Source organism: Thamnophis elegans, unplaced genomic scaffold (assembly GCF_009769535.1).
Source record: "Thamnophis elegans isolate rThaEle1 unplaced genomic scaffold, rThaEle1.pri scaffold_115_arrow_ctg1, whole genome shotgun sequence".
Classification (NCBI taxonomy): Eukaryota; Metazoa; Chordata; class Lepidosauria; order Squamata; family Colubridae; genus Thamnophis; species Thamnophis elegans.
The window spans coordinates 9,810-30,741 of record NW_022473586.1 but is presented as its reverse complement, the minus strand read 5'-3'; the positions used below and the strand labels follow the sequence as shown (position 1 = coordinate 30,741).

At 46.1% G+C, this 20,932-nt stretch overlaps 1 protein-coding gene across 2 annotated transcripts in view; it reads right to left on the bottom strand.

Annotated features, from left to right (window-relative positions):
• Nucleotides 1-20,228, bottom strand: part of LOC116523235 (spermine oxidase-like) — a 31,871-nt gene extending 11,643 nt beyond the window's left edge. Inside the window, exons 1-4 of one of the 2 annotated variants that reach the window (XM_032238325.1) lie at nucleotides 20,164-20,228; nucleotides 13,152-13,386; nucleotides 4,169-4,395; nucleotides 925-1,098 (exon numbers count right to left, since the gene is read on the bottom strand). In XM_032238325.1, the coding sequence (XP_032094216.1) occupies nucleotides 925-1,098; nucleotides 4,169-4,395; nucleotides 13,152-13,359 (609 nt within the window). In that variant the 5' untranslated portion in view covers nucleotides 13,360-13,386; nucleotides 20,164-20,228. The remainder of the gene's footprint in view (nucleotides 1-924; nucleotides 1,099-4,168; nucleotides 4,396-13,151; nucleotides 13,387-20,163) is intronic. The other variant, XM_032238326.1, reaches the window with a different exon arrangement.
• Between the last annotated feature and the right edge of the window lie 704 nt (nucleotides 20,229-20,932).

Here is a 20,932-nt window from a genome sequence, read left to right as displayed (position 1 = left end):
TTGTACCCTATGACTTCCTGAGAAAGAGGAACTGGTCCAAAGTCACCCAGCTGGCTTCACAGCTGAAAAAAAAAAGACCAGACCTCACCATCTCCCAACTTCTGATCCCATGCATTCATTCACTACTAGCTGATAACACGGCAGTGCCTGGGTATTTATTTATCCTAACCCTCCTTCCATGAATGCCGCCGCAGTTTCTGATGTTGGATTTTTCCCCTTACCAGAGGGAGCCCCCTTGTGGAGTACTGTGAAACCGTTACTATGGCAACTCCACAGCGCTATACATAGAAGCCATTTTACGGCAGTACGGTAGAAGCCATTTTAAGGCACAACAGGCTGTATCTTAACAGAACACGCACCCTGAAGGGTGTTAGGGATGTCTTACCCCCCACTGTATTTGTTTCCAGAGAGTAAGACATCGGTATACCAAGTTTGGTTGAAATTGCTCAAGGCGTTCCAGAGTTATACTGGAACACACACACGTCTACACACACACACACACACAGACAAAAACCCCACACACGTTTCACTACACTACACTATAGGATGGGTAGGTCAAAACTTGATGTGCGGCAGCTTTCAAGGATGTGAGAACTTAAGTTTGGACCAAAAACTGTAGACCTCTCCAGCACAACTGCTGTCAATCAGTGGTGGGTTTCACATTTTGTTACCAATGCTTCGCGCCCCGCGCGCCCGGTCTTCCGCGCATGCACCCAACCTCAAAAATGTGCCTAAATAGGACGGCATAGAGCCGGGGCAGGCCCATCCTCAATTTCCGCTACTGGTTTGGGCGAACCAGTCCGAACCGGCTGAATGCCACTTCTGCTGCCAATCATAAAATATTGGGAGAATTCTGGGAGCTGTCGTCTCATCGTCCTGGTGCTTCAAGCCCCAACACTCTACCAGCTCCCATCCCCTCCTTACTTTCAGGTATTGCTGGATCATGGCGAGCTTCAGCTTCTTGATCGTCTCCGGGTCGTCTTGATCGGCCTCGATGCGTTTACGCACGACATCTCGCGTGAAGATCCCCACGCTATTCTTGCTGTCGGCATTGACTGGTTTACCATTCTGGAAAAACTCCTGAGTCAGGTTATAGACCTGTTTCAAGACAGACAGACAGACAGACAGAAGGCGCATAAAAAACAGGGGTTCCATAACCCAAGAATACTCCATCTAACGCGAGAGCAACGATACTATCAGGGGGCTGGAGGCCAAACCTTACGACGAACAATCGAGGGAACTAGGGAAGAGAAGGACGAGGGGGGTGATATGAGAGCATCTTCCGGGATTTGAGGGCTGATCCAAAGAAAGGGTCATCTTCTTTTTTCCCTTTTTTTTAAAAAAAGTTTTTTTATTTTTATTTCTCATACATACCTTCACAAACATACAACCTCATAACTCTCATTAGTAATATGCGTTATCTTTTAATATTTGTAACAGTTTTTTCCTCCTCCTAAAGTTAAAAATATAATCGAGGTTGCTTTTCTGCCATCTCTTACACCCATCTTATTTTATAACAACCCTCCTTCTTCTTCCTTCCCCTTTTCTCCTTCCCTCCCTTCTTTTCTCCTCCTCTCCTTTCCCTTCCCTACTTCCCCTTCCTCTCCCCCACTCCTCCCCTCTTCTTCCCTTTCCTACCCTCTCTCCTTCTCTTACTTCTCTTCCATTTCTCTTATTCTCCAGAGCGCCTGAGGGCAGAACCAGAAGTAGTGGATGGAAGAGACATTAAAGAGAGATCCAAATTCTTCTCTTTTTTTCAATCGTTATTCTTTTTTCTATGTATATAAAAATGGCTGTACGTCTGCGTGTCCCAGCATAACTCTGGAACGCCTGGAGTAATTTCAGCCAAACTTGGTACACACATGACTTACTCTCTGGAAACAAATACTGTGGGAGTAAGACACCCCTAACACCCCTCAGGGTGTGTGTGTGTGTGTGTGTGTGTGTAGCCCTCTCTGCAGGGGGACTGGTTACACATGTCTCATTTTTGCTCCCATGAGGCTGCAGGGAGGCCTACTAGGCCCAAAATGGGACGCGGTGGGGGGCGTGCGCGTATGTGCAGGGGGCGGGAGTCGGGGAAGAGTGGAGGGGGGGTGTCACGTGACACTATAGATACAATTCATTCCTTTTCCTATCTAATATAGGATTAGGATAAATAACGCCCGGTTATCAGCTAGTTGTTGTATACAATACAAAAACAGAAAAGAAAATAGGAAAATTAAGGGGTGTGAAATACAAGGGGGGAAGAGAGAAAGAGAGAAAGAGAAGGGGGCCTTGACTCCCAACTCTTCCTTAGCCCAGGACAAGATAAGCACCCTCCTCAACTTTTACCTATTGCTTTTACCTATTTTACAATAGGTAAGGGAGGGAGAAACACGATAGAGAAGGAGGAAGGAAGGAAAGAAGGGAAAAAAGGAAGAAAGAAAGATAGAGAAAGAAAGAAAGGAGAGAAAGAGACAGAGAGGAAGGAAGGAAGGAAGGAGAAAGGAAGGAAGGAAGGAAGGAAGGAGAAAGGAAGGAAGGAAGGAAGGAAGGAAGGAAGGAAGGAAGGAAGGAAGGAAGGAAGGAAGGAAGGGGAGTTGTAGGACTGCCCACCTCCGAGTTCTTGACGTTCTCTCCCTGCAAAGTCATACTCACTATTTTGATTATTGCAAGACCTGAATTTAATCTCCTGCTCAGCATAAGGTTGCTTGAGCCTTGCTAAGCCGCTGGCCGAGAGGAAGCAGATCACACTTTTGCAAGACGAGCAAAATCAAAGGAATAATCGGGGTTTTTACTCCTTTGGGGCTTCCGTGCCTGGAGCAAACCCTAAAGCCCAGATTTTCAAACCCCACTCTGAAATAACTGGGCTAGCATCACAAGACCTGAGAAGGGGACCGTAGAGCTTTAATTAATGCCTTTAATTAATTCCCAGCTTTTCAAACAAGGCTAGGAATGCTCTAAGAGGATATTAATGAACGCAGCCTTCGGTAAGCCAGGAATCTGAGTGCGGACAAGGAATCTCAGATCGAGGAAAGGCCACGCATGTGATGTACTCAAGGACATTAGCGGTCTCTTTTGAGATACCAGGAAGATCAGCAATCTTACTTACTGGGCAACTGTGGTTTTTCAGCGGTTCCTTCCCCAAACCTGGAATTTAAGAAATGATTCTACAATTCAAGCCATGGTGAACAACCGTTCTTACCAGGAGCCAGAGATTACCCTGGCCAGATTCTCCGATATACCAGGCTATCTGAACTCTTTATTTTCCCATGAGTTGGCAGTGAGAGTGAGAGTGAGAGAGAGAGAGAGAGAGAGAAACACAATAGAGAAGGAGGAGGGAAGGAAGGGAGAGAGAGAAAGGAAGGAAGGAAGGAAGGAAGGAAGGAAGGAAGGAAGAAAGAAAGAAAGAAAGAAAGAAAGAAAGAAAGAAAGAAAGAAAGAAAGAAAGAAAGAAAGAAAGAAAGAAAAGGAGGGAGGGAGAAACAGAGAAGGAGGGAGTGAGAGAGAAACAGATAGAGGAGGAAGAAGGAAGGAAGAAAGGGAGGGAGGGAGAAACACAATAGAGAAGGAAGAAGGAAGGAAGGGAAAGAGAGAGAGAGAAAGAAAGAAAGAAAGAAAGAAAGAAAGAAAGAAAGAAAAGGAGGGAGGGAGGGAGAAACACAGAGGGAGGGAGGGATAGAGAAACAGATAGAGGAGGAGGAAGGAAGGAAGAAAGGGAGGGAGGGAGAAACACAATAGAGAAGGAAGAAGGAAGGAAGGGAAAGAGAGAGAGAAAGAAAAAGAAAGAAAGAAAGAAAGAAAAGGAGAGAGGGGGGAGAAACACAGAGATAGAGAAGGAGGGAGGGAGAGAGAAACAGATAGAGGAAGGAAGGAAAAAAGGGAAAGAAAAAAAGAAAAGAAAAGGAGGAAGGGAGGGAGAAACACAATAGAGAAGGAGGAAGGAAGGGAAAAAATGAAGGAAGGAAGAAAGAAAGAAAGAAAGAAAGAAAGAAAAGAGAAAAAGATAGAGACAGAGAGGAAGGAAGGAAGGAAAGAAGGAAGGAAGGAAGGGGAAGGAAGGAAGGAAGGAAGGAAGGAAGGAAGGAAGGAAGGAAGGAAGGAAGGAAGGAAGGAAGGAAGGGGAAACGACCATAAGGCACAGCCAGAGAGCCTAGCGAGGGCTTTTCCAGAGCCTGGAGCTACCAACCTCGTTGTATAAATCACTGAATTCTTCAACCAAGTCTTTCGGGATCCTTTGCCCGCTGCTCGTGAGGTGATAGGCCACCCCATTCCTGGAGTAGAGGCTGATGCGACCCATGCTCCGCTCATCCTCGGTCGTCTCTTCGAGTAGGCCATTATCTTCTGCTAGATGATAGACGGGGTTTCCATTCGAGCCGTGGATCCACGTAGCTCCCAGTTCAAAAGTTGCGTCCGCTGCAACGGGAAGGGAGGGAGGGAGGGGGGGCAGAGGGGGGGAATCCAAGGTGAGTCCGAGAAAGGGACCCTCTGCCCCCCCCCCCCATCCAAACCCATGGAGGGTCTCAGCAGGAGCATCAGATTCAGGAATGAAGGGCTGGGGGCCAACATGGACCTTCTTCAAGTTGTAGGAATGCTTTTGTTCCTTCATCTATTTATTTTTATCTATGTATTTATATCTTGCTCTTATGTCTTAAAATAACTCAAAGCAGTAAACATATCCAACATGTGTTCTTCCTCCTATTTTCCTGACAACAACAACCCTGTGAGGTGGGTTGGGCTGAGAGGGAGTGATTGACCCAAAATCATCCAACGGGTTTTCATGCTTAAGGCAGGACTAGAACTCACTGTCTCCTGGTTGGTTGGCTCCAAATCATCCAACGGGTTTTCATGCCTAAGGCGGGACTAGAATTCCCCATCTCCTGGTTGGCTTGCCCAAAGTCAGATAGCTGGCATTGATAGCTAAGGCGGGACTAGAACTCATAGTCTCCTGGTTGATTGGCCCAAAGTCATCCAGCTGGCCTGGATGCCTGAGGCAAGACTAGAACTCACAGTCTCCTGATTGATTGGCCCAAAGACACCCAGCTGGCTTGGATGCCTGAGACAAGACTAGAACTCACAGTCTCCTGGTGATTGACCAAAAGTAACCCAGCTGTCTTTGATGCCTGAGGCAAGACTAGAACTCACAGTCTCCTGGTTGATTAGCCCGAAGTCACCCATCTGGCTTTGATGCCTGAGGCAGGACTAGAACTCACCGTCTCCTGGTTGATTGGCCCCAAAACACCCATCTGGCTTTGATGCCTAAGGTGGGACTAGAACTAGATAGTTCTAGGACTTGATTCACTTAACAACGGGGGCAAGAAAGATCCTCAAATGGGGCAAAACCCACTTAACTGTCTCGCTTAGTAACATAAATCTTGGGCTCAATTGTGGTTGTAACTTGAGGACTACCTGTAACCTCAACTGGAACAGAAGTTGAGTGAAGTATTACTACTGCTTTACAAAGCCTTTACAAGGCCACACTGTGCATCCAGTTTTGGCCACCACATTACAAAAAAGATATTGAGACTTTGGAAAAAGTACAGAGAAGAGCAACGAAGATGATTAAAAGACCTGGAGACTAAAACGAAGAACGGTTGCAGGATTCGGGTTGGGCCAGTCTAGAGAAAAGAAAGGACTATGAGGGTTTGGTTTAGGTTTGGTTTATTAGATTTATATGCCGCCCTTCTCCCAAGGACTCAGGGTGGCGTACAACATTAAAAGAAACACATAATAGAAAAGTTTAAAAAATTAAATAGAATATCCCAAACAAATCCAATTAGAATTGACAATAACATTTAAAAAATAAATAGACTAAAATTAACAATGCTCAATAATTTATTTTGTTTTGTTCAGGCCAGGCTGGCTTGCTGGAAAAGCCAACTTTTTAGGGGAACGTCGGAACGACCGGAGGTCGGGGATTATGCGAAGCTCCGGGGGCAGCTCATTCCAGAGGGAAGGGGCTCCCACAGAGAAGGCTCTCCCCCTGGGGGTCGCTAGCCGACACTGGCCGACGGCACCCCGAGGAGGCCAACTCTGTGGGATCGCACTGGACGGTGGGAGGCTACCGGTGGGAGTAGGTGGTCTCGCAGGTACCCTGGGCCTAAGCCATGGAGCGCTTTAAAGGTCATAATTAGTACCTTGAATCGCACCCGGAAGACAACCGGCAACCAGTGCAGGCCGCCTAAAAGGGGTGTAACATGGGAGCACCTAGGTGCCCCCATGATAACCCGCGCAGCCGCATTCTGGACCAGTTGAAGCCTCTGGGTGCTCTTCAAGGGCAGCCCCATGTAGAGAGTGTTACAGTAGTCCAGGCGAGAAAGGACGAGGGCGTGAGTGACTGTGCACAGGGTATCCCGATCCAGGAAGGGGCGCAACTGACGTACCAGGCGAACCTGGTAAAAGGCCCCCCTGGTCACGGCCGTCAGGTGTTCGTCTAAACTAAGCGGCGTATCCAGGAGGACGCCCAGATTGCGGGCCCTCTCTGAGGGGGCTAAAATGAGGGCAGGCTTCCAATATTTGGGATGCTTCCGCAAAGAAGAGGGGTCCAAAGCACCAGCAGGCAGGAGAAAAAGCAACAGATGGAAACTAATCCAGGAGAGAAGCAATCTAGAATTAAGAAGAAACTTCCTAACAGAGAGGACAATTAACCCGTGGAACAGCTTGCCACCAGAAGTTGTATCACTGGAGGTTTTTAAGAAGAGACTGGACAGCCATTTGTCGGAAATGGCACAGGGTCTACTGCTTGAGCGGGGGGGGGGGTGTTTGGACTAGATGACCTCCAAGGTCCCTTCCAGCTCTATTCAGATTGATTGACCGAAGCCTGGCGCAGGAATGGCCACACCTGGGTGCAAGCTACACGTTGAGTTCAGAGGTGGGTTCGTACCGGTTTCGGTGAACCGGTAGTGGTTTGGCAGCTAGGGTCGCTGGAACCGGCAGCGACCAGGCCTGCCACGCCCCCAAACTGGTTCTCATACGCCGCTGCCATCTTGATTTTCAGTCCTGCGCATGCGCAGAACAATTTTCCTGCACCAATTTATTTATTTTCCTTTTCTTAACATTTTGCACATGCAGAGACCTATTTTAGTGCAAATACGCGCGCAGGGGGAACGCGCGTCCGGCGTGCACGCGAGCCCAAAATTTTTTACACGCACCGAACCGGCAGCAACCCACGTCTGGTTGAATTGCCACCCACTTTCTGGAATCGCGCCAAGGTGAGAAAACAGGACCCATCGTTCTCGTGAGAAAGCCGGAGAGAGAGCGTGCCATTTCGCGGTGAAGATCCGGCTGTCCCTTCATGAAGAGCAAAACCAGGAAACATCGCACAGGTGTGTTGACAGAGGCGATGGTCCTCCCGGGAATTGGACTTTGAAGGACTTCCGTCCTGTCTGGCAAGGCGCCACCGACCAGGGTCTATTTTCGACTCTGGCGATTTGGCTGCCAATGACCCACTTCCCGTTCCAGAGTTGTGGCCAAGTGCCGCACAAGGCTCTTGGTCCTCAATTGAAAAGGCGGATGCTGGACTTGTTGAGTTTCCTTTCTTTGACCGCGTCTCTCCCAGAAGCTCTTCAGATGCCTCCTGGGTTAATGGACTGCTGGGTGTTGATCAACTCAACGGGAGACCGTGATGTCACATCAGGAGGAAATGATTAAACAAATAAAACAAAAGCCCTGGTTGAATGCAGCACGGAAAGGAACCGATTCCACCAATCCTATCTCGTACAGGTTAGTCCTCGTCTTACGACTACCACTGAGCCCACAATTTCTGTGGCTAAGCGAGACAGTTCTTTAACAGATGAACCGAGTTGGAAGGGACTTTGAGTTTTGACCCATTTTAGGATCTTTCTAACCACCATTGCTAAATGAATCACTGTCGTCGTTAGGTTAGGAACACGGTCGTTAAAATGAATCTGGCTCTCTCTTTGATTTTGCTTGTCGGAAGATCGCAAAAGGGGACACTGCGACCCATCATAAGTATGAGTCGGTGGCCAAGCGTCTGAATTTTGATCACGTGACACACACCCCCAGGGATGCTGCAACGGTCGTAAGTGTGAAAAATGATCATACATCACTTTTTTCAGTCCGTAACTGTAGACGTTCACTAAACGAACTGTTGTAACTTGAGGACTGCCTGTATTGCTCGACTTACAACCATTCATTTAGTGACCGATAGCGACTGCTCAAAGTTATGACAAATTCCTTGGCCCCACTGCAATGTCCTATTTCTAACAAGCCAGTTTCCAAAGCAAGTAGTCCTCAACTTACAACATTCGTTGTAAGTTACAATGGCACTGAAAAAAGTGACTTATGACCGGTTTTCACACTTACGACCGTTGCAACATCCCCATCACCATGTGATCAAAATTCATATGCTTGGCAACTGATTCATATTTACGACAGTTGCTGTATCCTGGGTGTACGTGATCCCCTTTTGCGACCTTCGGACAAACGAAATCCATGGGAACGCCCAATTCACATAACAACTCTTTCCCCAAAAATAAGACCTCCCGGGATAATAAGCCCAATCGGGCTTTTGAGCACATGCGCTAAAAGAAGCCCTCCCCTGAAAATAAGCCCTCCCCAAAAATATTGCAACACAGCAGCAGCCATGCAGCAGCTCGCTGCCTCCTGCACCTCAAAAATAATAAGACCTCCCCGAAAATAAAGCCAAGCGCTTATTTCAGGGGTCAAACGAAAATAAGACCCTGTTTTATTTTCGGGGAAACACAGTACTAACTTACCAACTGCACTGATTCCCTTAACAACTCCCTCAAGAAAGGTTGCAAAAATGGGGCAAAACTCACTTAACAACTGTCTCACTTAGCAACTGATAGGTTGGGCTCCATCGCGGTCGTAAGCCGAGGGCCGCCGGTATAGATCGTTTTTAACGCTCCTATTTTATTGTGGGTTTTTTTTTCAATCCAGCCATCCTACCAACATATATCCCAACCCCGTGTACGATATGTCATACGCTAAATAAATACCGTATTGTCCGGAGTATAAGATGCATCTTTTTCCCTCAAAAAAAAAAAGAGGGTGAAAATCTGGGTGTGTCTTAAAACACTGAATATGTGTAAGGCGTGCAGAGGGTTTGGGAGGCCTGCAGAGTGCAAAAACTTTTTTTTTTTAAATTTACCTCTTCAAAATCATGGTGCGTTTTATAGTCCGACAAATACGGTAAATCAGATAAAGAACAATTGGGGGGGGGAGTGTCTACAGTTGTCATGGAAGAAAGAAAAGGGTTGTGATGCTGTTACACGCAACTTATGTGGGTTTGGGGCAGGGGTGAAATGTTACCAGTTTGGGCGAACCGGTATTTCCGACGATCCACTGTGCAATGATCAGCTGTGACACACTATTTCTATTAGTCGGATTTCCCGCTTTCTAGCTAATCTAAATCGCGTGGCACAGCGGCTCCCCCCCCCCACTTCCGCTGTTCTATTCGCAGACTTGGAAGGCTTCAAAATGTTCCTTTTTTAGCGGGCGTGGGCAGACCTCAGGCACGCAGGTGTGCCAAGCACACGCTCAGTAGCAGACACACCGAACCGCTAGCAGACTTCAGAGCATTCCACCGCTGGTTTGGGGCCTTACACCCTGGTTACTTTTCTCTTTTTTAAAAGAAAGAACTTCTCAACTTGCGTGTCCAAAAGGACGATGTGTCAGCTGAGGACAGGATACAAGGAATGCTCGTTGAGGATTTAAATCACAATTAATCACCCCGTTGTCGCAAGGATGGTTTGTTTTTGCCAAAATTTCTCGTGACGGGGTGCTATTTATAGAGTCTCACAAAGACGGAAGAGAAGATATTTATAATACCGACGGACGAGCGCTCCGGCCAAAATCGCGGAGCAGTATCCGGCCGGGGTTGATGAAAGGCAGGAGAACTTGACGGGAGAAAGCAAGAACTTCTCACTCCACCTTCGCGGCAAGAGAGCGGAAGGACCTTTGGACGCGGGGAAACAAACAATGGCGGAATTGTGTCCAGAAAGACGTCAGAGGAAGGGTAAACTGAGGCAAGCTGGCCCCGAGACAGAATTGGTCAAAAGAGCAAGTTTTAATACGGGCTTGACCCATTTAGCGGTTTGGAAGAGAGCACTCTAGCCGGGAAGTTTTCCATGCCAACGAAAGCTCAGATCGGAAATAACAAAGCATTCATTTAGTGGCTGTTCAAAGGGACAACGACACTGGGGGGGGGGGAGGATCATTTGTTGTGGCCCACCAGCGACCAGCGGATCTGGCAGCAGATTCGGACAGTGAGGAGGTTGGGAAGGCTCTGACGAGGGCTCTGTGTCGGAGGCAGAGAGGGGGCCAGAGCCGTCTGACAGTTATCAGCTGCCTTCAGAGTCAGACATCAGTGAGGCAGAAGAACAGCTGGAGCCTGTTCCCAGTGTGCGCATGCGCAGAGCTGCCAGACGAAGGGAAGAGCTAAAGAACAAGGGTCGACTTGGGAGTAAGGCCACAGGTGAACAGTGAATGGCCCCTCCCAGCGGAAATAAAAGGGGAACAAAAGGGGAGTGGAGTTTGCAGGAGACAATGAGTTCGCTTCATTGGTTCGTGACTCTCCGATACTCCTGGCCACGTTTTGCAGAGATCGGCCTGGCAGCTCTCCAAGCCAGAGAAGGTAAATCTTCCCTTGAAAGACTTTGCTGGATGTGAATGAGCAGAATTCACAGTCAATTAATAAAAAGGGGTTTTTGTTGAGACCAGGAGTTTGCTTCATGCTCTTGCGAAGCCTCGGTCAGAACACCATTTTCTACACTTACTTGGTAGTATTTGACCTAGTAAGAAACCTTTGGGTTTAATGGAAAAAAGATTGGGGGGGGGGGGATTGGAACTTTGAGGTTCTATAGGTCGATGGCAAAGAGATGGATTTAATTTATCTTTTGGGCTTATATCTTAAGCAAGATTTATGCACAAAAACGGAAGGAGACTTTGATCCCCACCATGGATGAGGGACTGCGAACGTTGATGGAATTAACAGAGGTGACTAATGGACTGCTTTGATAAAAGAAAAGAAAAAACCACAATGACTTTTCCATCTACCTGGAAACCACTTCTGGACTTTGTGCTCAAGATAGGGGGAAGGGGCAGAATGAAACTTTGATTCCGAGTTTTACCGATTAGATATCCCAAAGGTGCTTTTTCAGGAGGCAACAGGAACTTTCTTGTTATTTTTTTCTTTTGAAGACTTTTAGCTATACAATTTGGAATGAAGACCCTTGGAATGGCGGGGGACTAAGGAATGGATTTCCAGAGGGGGAAAAAAATTGCAGACTATAAGAACCATTTGCACCACTCAGGTGACCCTGAGGACAGTGATAAACCTCCAAGTGGCCTCAACGACTCTCTAAAAGGATGCAAATGACCAGCTGTCTGCAAGGAATATAAATCCTTCCATTCCGCACTATCCTGTCAGAAGCTGAAGAAGCTTCTTGGATGAGAAGCGAAACGTCTTCAAAAGAAAAAAAAAACAGGAATGTAAAAAGCACCTTTGGGACAACCATGACCTGAATGACGGAGAATCTCTACAGACTTTTACCAACTACATAGGTTTGTATTTATAGAAATGGCTACTTCCCACCCTTATGTAAAAGTAAAAAGTTGAGGTTGTTATACTTATCTTATTTTACTGCACCAAAAGGGAGTCAGAAAGTCAATGCCTTTTCTTTCTTTTTCCCTTCTTTTCTACTCTCTTCCCTTCTCTTTTTTCCTCCCCTTTTTCCTACTCTTCGTTTTTGCATTTTATAATATAAGCTGATAAAAAAAGAAAAATCTTGACAACTGCTTTTCACGCTTATAACTGCTGCACCATCATCCCCGTGGTCGCACAATCAAAATTCGGACACTTGGCAACTGAATCATATGTATGATGGTTGCTTTTTTTGCAACCTTCCAACAATCAAAGTCATCGGGAAAGCCAGGATCAGGTGATCTTGTCGATCAGAAAGGTTGGCCGTTTGGAGGTTTGAATCCCTAGCGCCTCGTAACGGAGTGACTTGTCCCAGCTTCTGCCAACCTAGCAGTTCGAAAGCACGTTAAAAATGCAAGTAGAAAAATAAGAACCACCTTTGGTGGGAAGGGAACAGTGTTCCATGCACCTTTGGCGTTTATTCATGCCGGACACATGACTACGGAGATGTTTTCGGACAGCGCTGGCTCTTCGGCTTTGAAACGGAGATGAGCACCGCCCCCTAGAGTCGGGAACGACTAGCACATATGTGTGAGGGGAACCTTTACCTGTTATGCATCTATTTCCCCTTTTGATCCCCACATCCAAAAACTGAAAAAATTACGATCAACTTTAAGGTTACTAAGAGTCCTTTATCCGATACACATTTCTCCAATTTTCACACACACACACACACACACACACACACACACACACACAGAGAGAGAGAGAAAAGAGCCAATGGCGAAGGTGCTGGCCTAGGAATCAGGAGACAGTAAGGCCTAGGAATCAGGAGACAGTAAGTTCTAGTGCTGCCTTAGGCATTGGAAGGCCACTGGGTGAACTTTGGGCCAATCACCAGGAGACGGTGAGTTCTAGTCCCGGCTTAGGCATGAAAGTTGGCTGGGTGACTTTGGGCCAATCACCAGGAGACGGTGAGTTCTAGTCCCGCCTTAGGCATGAAAGCCCACTGGATGACTGTGGGCCAATCACCAGGAGACTGTGAGTTCTAGTCCCGCTTTAACCGTAAAAACCAGCTGGGTGACTTTGCGCCAGTCATTTACTATCAGTCTTATCTATCCCATAGAGTTGTTGTTGTTGGGGAGGGGGGAGTAGTAGGAAGAAGTATTAAATAAAGTTATAAGGTATAAAGTCATAATAAAGGTGGGATAAAAATTTAATAAATTAGCAAATACTTTAAATCCTGCTTGCATCAGAACTGCTATGCTGGGGGCGGAGGTGGGGGGGAAGGGCTCTCTCCGCAATCTCCGCATCCCATCTCCATACTTGAGAATCACACAAGAACAGAGTTGAAAGGGACCTTGTAGGTCATCTAGTCCAACCCCCTGCTCAGCCCTGTGCCATCTAATATTTGAATAACAGAAGAACAGAGTTTGTGGGGGGGGGTGACCTTGTAGGTCATCTAGTCCAACCCCCTGCTCTAGCAGGAAACCCTACACTGTTTCAGAAAAATCACTCCCGGGATCGAAGCCGAACGCCCCCTTACCGAGTTTCACGCTTTGGACTCTGCCTCCGATTCGATCCGACGCTTCGAGAACTGTCACATCCGTGAATCCGTTTTCTAGGAGGGTTTTGGCTGCTGAGAGGCCAGCGAGGCCCGCGCCGATCACTACTATTCGCGGCTGTCGTGCTCCTCGTGGGCCACTACTAAGAGGATCATCCGTACTCTCTGCCGATGTATCACCACTTTGCATGCCGTCCAAACTCTCTTTCTAATGAACCTGCAAGAGAGATTCAAACACAAAAAAATATACAGTGGATCCACAGAGCCAAGGCTGTTCCTCTTGTCCCTTATAAGATCCCTTCCACTCCGGCTCTCGAGACTCGGTCTGGAAGAATCGTCCGAGCCGCAGGATAAGCTGATCTAAAATCCTACATCAGCCGGAATTCGCCGGGAAGCACCAAAGACCAGCCTGGAATAAAAATGCTTGAGACTTGAAAAGCTTCAGAAACTACCCGGAGATCAAAAGGGGCAATTTTAGAGCAGGCATCCATTTTAAGATCTGGGGTTTCTTTTTATAGATACGTCGGATCTACCAGAGGGGCAATTTTGTGGTCGAAGGTTTTTTTTTTAAAAAAACAAAAAAACCAGACGCTGCCCCATGGATTGACTTCTTGAGACCCCCCCAGCAACACACTAAAAGATAACAGCTGCTGTCTTTTGGGAGGGGTCAAGGACCCCACTGAAGTGGTGCAGTTGGGGTACCCTCTAAAAAGTTGGGGGCGGAGCCAAGAGGGAGTTGTCCTCCCCCCCCCCCCCCGAAATCAACAACAGAGCTGAGCAGAAGGAATGTGATAACATTGCACTGAATAACCGAACGAAAAATAGAGAGCTCCCCCCCCCCATAGTTGGTGGCGGGAGAAAAAGAGAGTTTTGAAGGAGATTAGATTTGGGGTACCCAAGGTTCAGCCCCTTTTCTGTAAAGGGGTGGGGGTCACGAGTAGAAATGGATGGGTCATTGCTGAATGACATTGCTGAATGACAGCTGGTTGGGGAATTCTGGGAGTTGAAATCTACACATAATGACTGAGGAATTCTGGGAGTTGAAGTCCACCCATAATGACTGAGGAATTCTGGAAATTGGTCCATACATACTGATTGGGGAATTCTGGGAGTTAAAAGCCACATACACTGACTGGGGAATTCTGGGAGTTGCAATCTACACATGACTTGGGAATTCTGGGAGATGAAGTCCATACATAATGATTGAGGAATTCTAGGAGTTGAAATCCACACATAATGATTGGGGAATTCTGGGAGTTGAAGTCTAGACATACTGAGGAATTCTGGGAGTTGAAATCTATACATAATGACTGCAGAATTCTGGGAGTTGAAGTCCAGACATATTGGTGGGGGAATTCTGGGAGTTGAAGTCCACACACACTGACTGAGAATTCTAGGAGTTGAAATCTACACATAACAACTGTGGAATTCTGGGAGTTGAAGTCCACACACACTGACTGAGGAATTCTGGAAATTGGTCCATACATACTGATTGGGGAATTCTGGGAGTTAAAAGCCACATACACTAACTGGGGAATTCTGGGAGTTGCAATCTACACATGACTTGAGAATTCTGGGAGATGAAGTCCATACATAATGATTGAAGAATTCTAGGAGTTGAAATCCACACGTAATGATTGGGGAATTCTGGGAGTTGAAGTCTAGACATACTGAGGAATTCTGGGAGTTGAAATCTATACATAATGACTGCAGAATTCTGGGAGTTGAAGTCCAGACATATTGGTGGGGGAATTCTGGGAGTTGAAGTCCACACACACTGACTGAGAATTCTAGGAGTTGAAATCTACACATAACAACTGTGGAATTCTGGGAGTTGAAGTCCACACACACTGACTGAGGAATTCTGGAAATTGGTCCATACATACAGATTGGGGAATTCTGGGAGTTGAAAGCCACATACACTGACTGGGGAATTCTGGGAGTTGCAATCTACACATGACTTGGGAATTCTGGGAGATGAAGTCCATACATAATGACTGGGGAATTCTGGGAGTTGAAATCCACACATGATGATTGGGGAATTCTGGGAGTTGAAGTCTAGACATACTGCGGAATTCTGGGAATTGAAGTCCACCCAACTTAATGTCGCCAAAATTGAAAAACACTACTTTAGGCAAATGCCATCAAATTTCTTACACGCCGGATTTTGTTTTAGTCGGGGGCGACGGGACATGCATGCATGTACGCCTTTACACACATGCATATACACACCAATACACAGATGCAAACATTTTGCCACCAATTTTGTCTTCTCTGTCTACAGATAATATGCCTCATTTGACAAAGGCAAAATATCTCAGCTAGGAAACTGCCACGCAGTAAGTTTTTTTCCCCCCTCGTTTTTTTTTCCCTTCTTTTTTTCTAAAGAATCTGAAGTCATCAAAACAGAAAAGTGCCCGAAACCATTAAGGAAGGAATGTGTGGGCATCTCCTGGAGATAAGGCTTGATTTATACAACCGGATCTGGCAGGAAAGGATCTAACATAGCACGAGTGCGTTCCCACTATTGTCTTCTGGGATAAAATAAAATAAATCTTCCTGTTGGCATCCCCAACAGGAGTCTTATCTGGTCCCTGGGAAATGAGGGCACCTGATCTGGAAACATCTGGATCTGATCAACGTTTTGGACGCCTGCTTTAAACTTCTGAGCAGAAGAGCATCTTTTGAGAGATTGTACGGGTAATCCTCGACTTATAACCATTCATTTAGTGACTGAAGTTCCAAAGCCCTGGAAAAGGGATTTAGGACTTTTTTTCACACTTAGTAGCTAGCATCCCCATGGTCACCTGATCTTCTTGGATGAGAAGCGAAATATCTTCAAAGAAACGCCACAAAGTCCAGTTGCTTCTTGAAAAAGCATCTTTGGGACAACCGTCACCTGGATGACGGAGGATCTCCACAGAGATTTTTCTTTCCTTCTTTCCTCTTTTTCCTTTTCTTCCTTTCCTTTCTTTTCCTTGCCCTTTTCTTTTCTTCCTTTCCTTCCCCTTTTCTTTTCCTTCCTTCCTCTTTTCCTTTTTCTCCCTATTTCCTTTCTATTTCCTTTCTTCCTTTCCTTCTTTCCTTTCCTTTCTCCTCCTTTCCTTTCCTTCTTTCCTCTTTCTCTTTTCTTCATTTCCTTTCCCTTCTTTCCTCCCTTTCTCTTTTCTTCCTTTTCTTTCCTTTCCTCCCTTTCTCTTTTCTTTCTTTTTTTCCCTCTTTCCTCCTTTTTTCTTCCTTTCCTTCCCCTTTTCTTTTCCTTCCTTCCTCTTTCCTTTTTCTCCCTATTTCCTTTCTATTTTCTTTCTTCCTTTCCTTCTTTCCTTTCCTTTCTCCTCCTTTCCTTTCCTTCTTTCCTCTTTCTCTTTTCTTCATTTCCTTTTCCTTCTTTCCTCCCTTTCTCTTTTCTTCCTTTTTTTCCTTCTTTCCTCCTTTTCTTTTCTTCCTTTCCTTTCCCTTTTCCTCCTTTTCTTTTCTTTCTTTCCTTTCCCCTCTTTTCCTTATTTCCTCCCATTCTCTTCCCTTCCCTTCCTTTCTTGTTCTTCTTTGAAGATGTTTTGCTTCTCATCCAAGAAGCTTCTTCAGCTCTGACTTGGATGGTGGGGAAGGGAAGGATTTATATTCCTTGCAGACAGCTGGTCATTTAAATCCTTCCTTCCCCACTATCCAGTCAGAGCGGAAGAAGCTCCTTGGAGGAGAAGTGAAACATCTTCCAAGAAAAAAAACCCAGAAAGTCCAGTAGCCTCTTGAAAAAAAAAAAGTCCTGGATGACGGAGAATCTCCACAGAGATTTCGTTTGCGTCTCCTTCGCAAGAGCAGCATAAACAGGAGGAGGAAACCAAGCCGGGTCCTGGCAGACGCCTCGTGTCTCCGAAATGCCCTTTGTGTAATTTCCTGTCATCTGCCAACGTTCACAGCTCGAGATTTATTTCCGAGGCGGCCTTTTGCTTTGTAGGCCGTTTTCAAGCCCTTCAGACCTTCCCTGGCAGCAACAAACCGCCAATATGAACCTCGGATCAACAGGGAGCGCTAGACTTAACTATCGCTCGTTTAGCGACCGTTGCAAGTTGAAAAAATTGACTTAGGGGCGTTTTTCACACTCTCCCCCCCCTCCCCGTTGTCACGTGATCAAGATTCGGATGCTGGCCGCATATTTAAGACAGTCGCAGTATTCCGGGAGTTACGTGATTGGAGGTTCGCCAGTAATAAAATCTAATAAAGAACAATTAACCAGGGGAACAACTTGCCACCAGAAGTTGTGAATGCCCCAACGCTGGAAGTCTTTAAGAAGATGCTGGATAACCACTTGTCCGAAGTGCTGTAGGGTTTCCTGCCTAGGCAGCGGGGTTGGACTAGAGGACCTCCAAGGTCCCTTCCAACTCTGCTATTCTATTCCGTTCTAAATAATTTTGGAGATAAGGTGGCAAAAATCAGAAGGAATCTGCTAGCACCTAGATAAGTTTACGCAAATTATTTGGGCGTGCAAACCCCCTTATCTCGGTAGTCCTCGACTTACGACCATAACGAGGCCCAAAATTTCTGTCGCCAAGGGAGACAGTTGCTAAATGAGTTTTGCTCCCGTTTTTACGGCCTTCCTTGCCATCGTTGTTAAGCGAACCACTGCAGTTGTTAGTTAGTCGCACGGTCGTTAAGTGAATCTGGATTTCCCGTTGACTTTGCCAGTCAGAAGGTCGCAAAAGGGGATCGCGTAATCCCTGGGAGACTGCCACCGTCACAAATAGGAGCCAATTTGGTGCTGCAATAGTCATAAGTGTGAAAAACAATCATGCTACTTTTCCCCCCCTGCAGTTGTCTCTTCAAACACTCACTAAACCAGCTGCTGTAAGCTTATTTATTACCTGCAAATAAATAAATAACTTTTCTCTTGCTGCCAAGAAAACCACGTGGATTATATCCCCGGAGGGATTCCGAGCTGAGCTCATTTCCAATCCCGCTTTTTCTCAAGCAAACGGCTCAATTTATGGAACTCAAAATAATCTACCGGTGAGAACAATTAACCAGGGGAACAACTTGCCACCAGAAGTTGTGGCTGCTCCATTCACTGGAGGTTTGTAAGAAAACATTTGGATAACCATCGGTCCGAAATGGGAGAGGGTCTCCTGCTTGAGCAGAGGGTTGGACTAGAAGACCTCCAAGGTCCCTTCCAACTCTGATATTCTGCAACTCTCCGAAACCCCATTCCTTGCACACACACACAAAAAACCCCTGAGGGAAAATCGATTCACAGAACCAAAACCTGCAGCCAGAAGAAAAAAGACAGAAAACTTCAACCAGGCCAACTGACGTCATGTCTCTTCAGGAATCAACCAGCTGAACACACACGCACACCAGCCAAAGTACACAAGGACGTAGGCAGCTTTGCACACACACACACACACACACACACACACACACACAAAGACCGAACTTGGGAGCAACACCCCCCCCCGTGTCTGTTTGGTGGGGTGGGGGAGCAAAAACTGGCCCGTTCTCAAATTCCCACCCACCTTTTTTGGACTCAAAAAAGTTCTCCTGGGACCTGGAACAGAGACGATGAAGGATTGTGTTGCACCCACACAAAAACACACCGGGTTTTTTTTCCCCCCCCCTTTGTTCACAGAAGAACAAGAAATGTGTTTTTGGAGTAGGGACAAAATCCAGATGTTCAACTGGTCTCCAAAATGCACGCACGCAAACACATGTTTTCTTTGATTCTCTTTTCGCAGAAGAACAAGACTTTTTTTGGGGGGGGGGACACACATAGGGACGAAATCCAGCTTTCCCCCTTCCCTCCACACTCAGGCACGCAAGTTCTCTCCTTCGCACGCGCAGACGAACAAGGTGTATTTTGCAGACTTGCAAAATCCAGTTTCACTGTTGTTGTGAATCGAATTAAAATGGAAACATGGGTAAGAATTATCGCACTCAAGAGGAGATGCATCATATAATAAGGATTCGGTAAACTTGATAAATGTGATAGAGATTATTAACAACGTTAGCGTAAACTGGATCGATATAAATGGAAACTTAGTTAAATTTGTTCACCTATAATAGAAAAAAGTTTAGATAAAACAAGGAAGATAGAGATGAAGGTATAGATGAGGAGTTAGGCATTTTTTGAATGTATATGTTGGAACAATATAATAAGGATTACTTAAGTTTGAGAAATGTGATACAGATCATTCATATTGTTACTGTGAATTGGATTAATATGAATGATTCCTGGAACCAACTCTGTTCACGCACACGATATAAATGTATAACTTAAAAAATAATAATAATAAATATATTTTAAAAAGAAATCCAATATAAAAGGGGTGCGGAAACATAACTAGGGTAGACTAGCAAAGGTAAGGGAATAAGAAATGATACTAAATTATATTTGGCGGAAATACTATCCCAAGGAAACATAAACTGAGTTTTGAAATTTACACCAACAATAGAAAAAGAAAGGGAGAGAGGAGGGGAGAATGAAAGGAAGACGGGGGAAAGAAGAAAGAGTTAAGGAGAGGAGGATGGAAGGGAGAGAAAGAGAAGGAGAGCAGGTAGGACGGGGGAGAGGAAGAGTAGGAGTATGAGAAAGGTAAGGGAAAAAAGAAAGGGAAAGGAGAGGAGGAAGGAAAGAAGGAGAGAAGGGAGGGAGGGAGAAAACAAAGGGAAAACAAGATGGGGTTATAAAAGGGATGGTAAACAAAGCAACCCAAACTGCATATTATAACCTATTAAATGAAATAAGAAATGTATACGGATGATAAATGCAAAGAAGAATAACAGTCGTGCGAATGAATGCTTAAAATGGTATGCAAGAGAATAAAAAAATAAAATAAAAAATTCTTTGGAAAAAAAGAAAAGAAATCCAATCGTATTTTCCACCTTTCTCCAAAAGGGAAAATGTTCCATTTGCAAACACAAGCGCGTGCGTATATATATACACACACACACACACACACACACACACACACAAACACACACAACTTTCGCAGACCAAGCCCACCTGTGTCCCAGCCACCTGCTCCGTCCAACTGGTTCCTCCGGCAAGACTCTGGCAAGTCACCACAACAACGCAACAGCAGGGCAATTATCCCTCTGTTTTTCATAAGCAAAGAAACCAGCTAGCCAACTTGGAGGTCGCTTGCCCCATACCTGACTTCGAATCCGATTGTTCGGGCTGGTTTGGGCAAGGAAAGGAAGGGGTGGGGAGGAGGGGGGGGGAAATCCGGAAGCAGATTTCCTGGAATGGAGACCACGTATCCGCGGGGGGGGGGGGGGGAGGATTAAGGAAAGTTAGAACGTCTCTCTTGGAAGCCACCTGGGAGACTTTTCAGCCAATGACCAGGAGAGGGTGAGTTCTAGTCCCAAGCTTGGGCACCAAAGCCAGCTGGGTGCCTGTGGGCCAGTTCCTCTCTCTCTCTCTCTCTCAGGCCAACGCACCTCGCAGGGTTGTTGTTGTGGGAAAAATAAGAGGAGGAAGGTGTGTTGGGTGTGTTATTGCAGAAATAATAAAAGCAGGATACTAACTAGCAAAAGAGAGAGGGAGACAGGGAGACAGACAGATAGATATAGACAGGCAGGCTGGTAGGCAGCGGGACGATAGGTAGGTAAGTAGGTGGATAGATGGATGGATGGATAAACATATAGACAGACAGCAGACAGACAGACACATAGACAGACATACTGACAGATTGATGGATGGAAGATAGGGAGGGAGAGAGGGAGGGAGGAAGAGACAGACAGACAGATAGACAGGCAGGTAGATGGAAGGT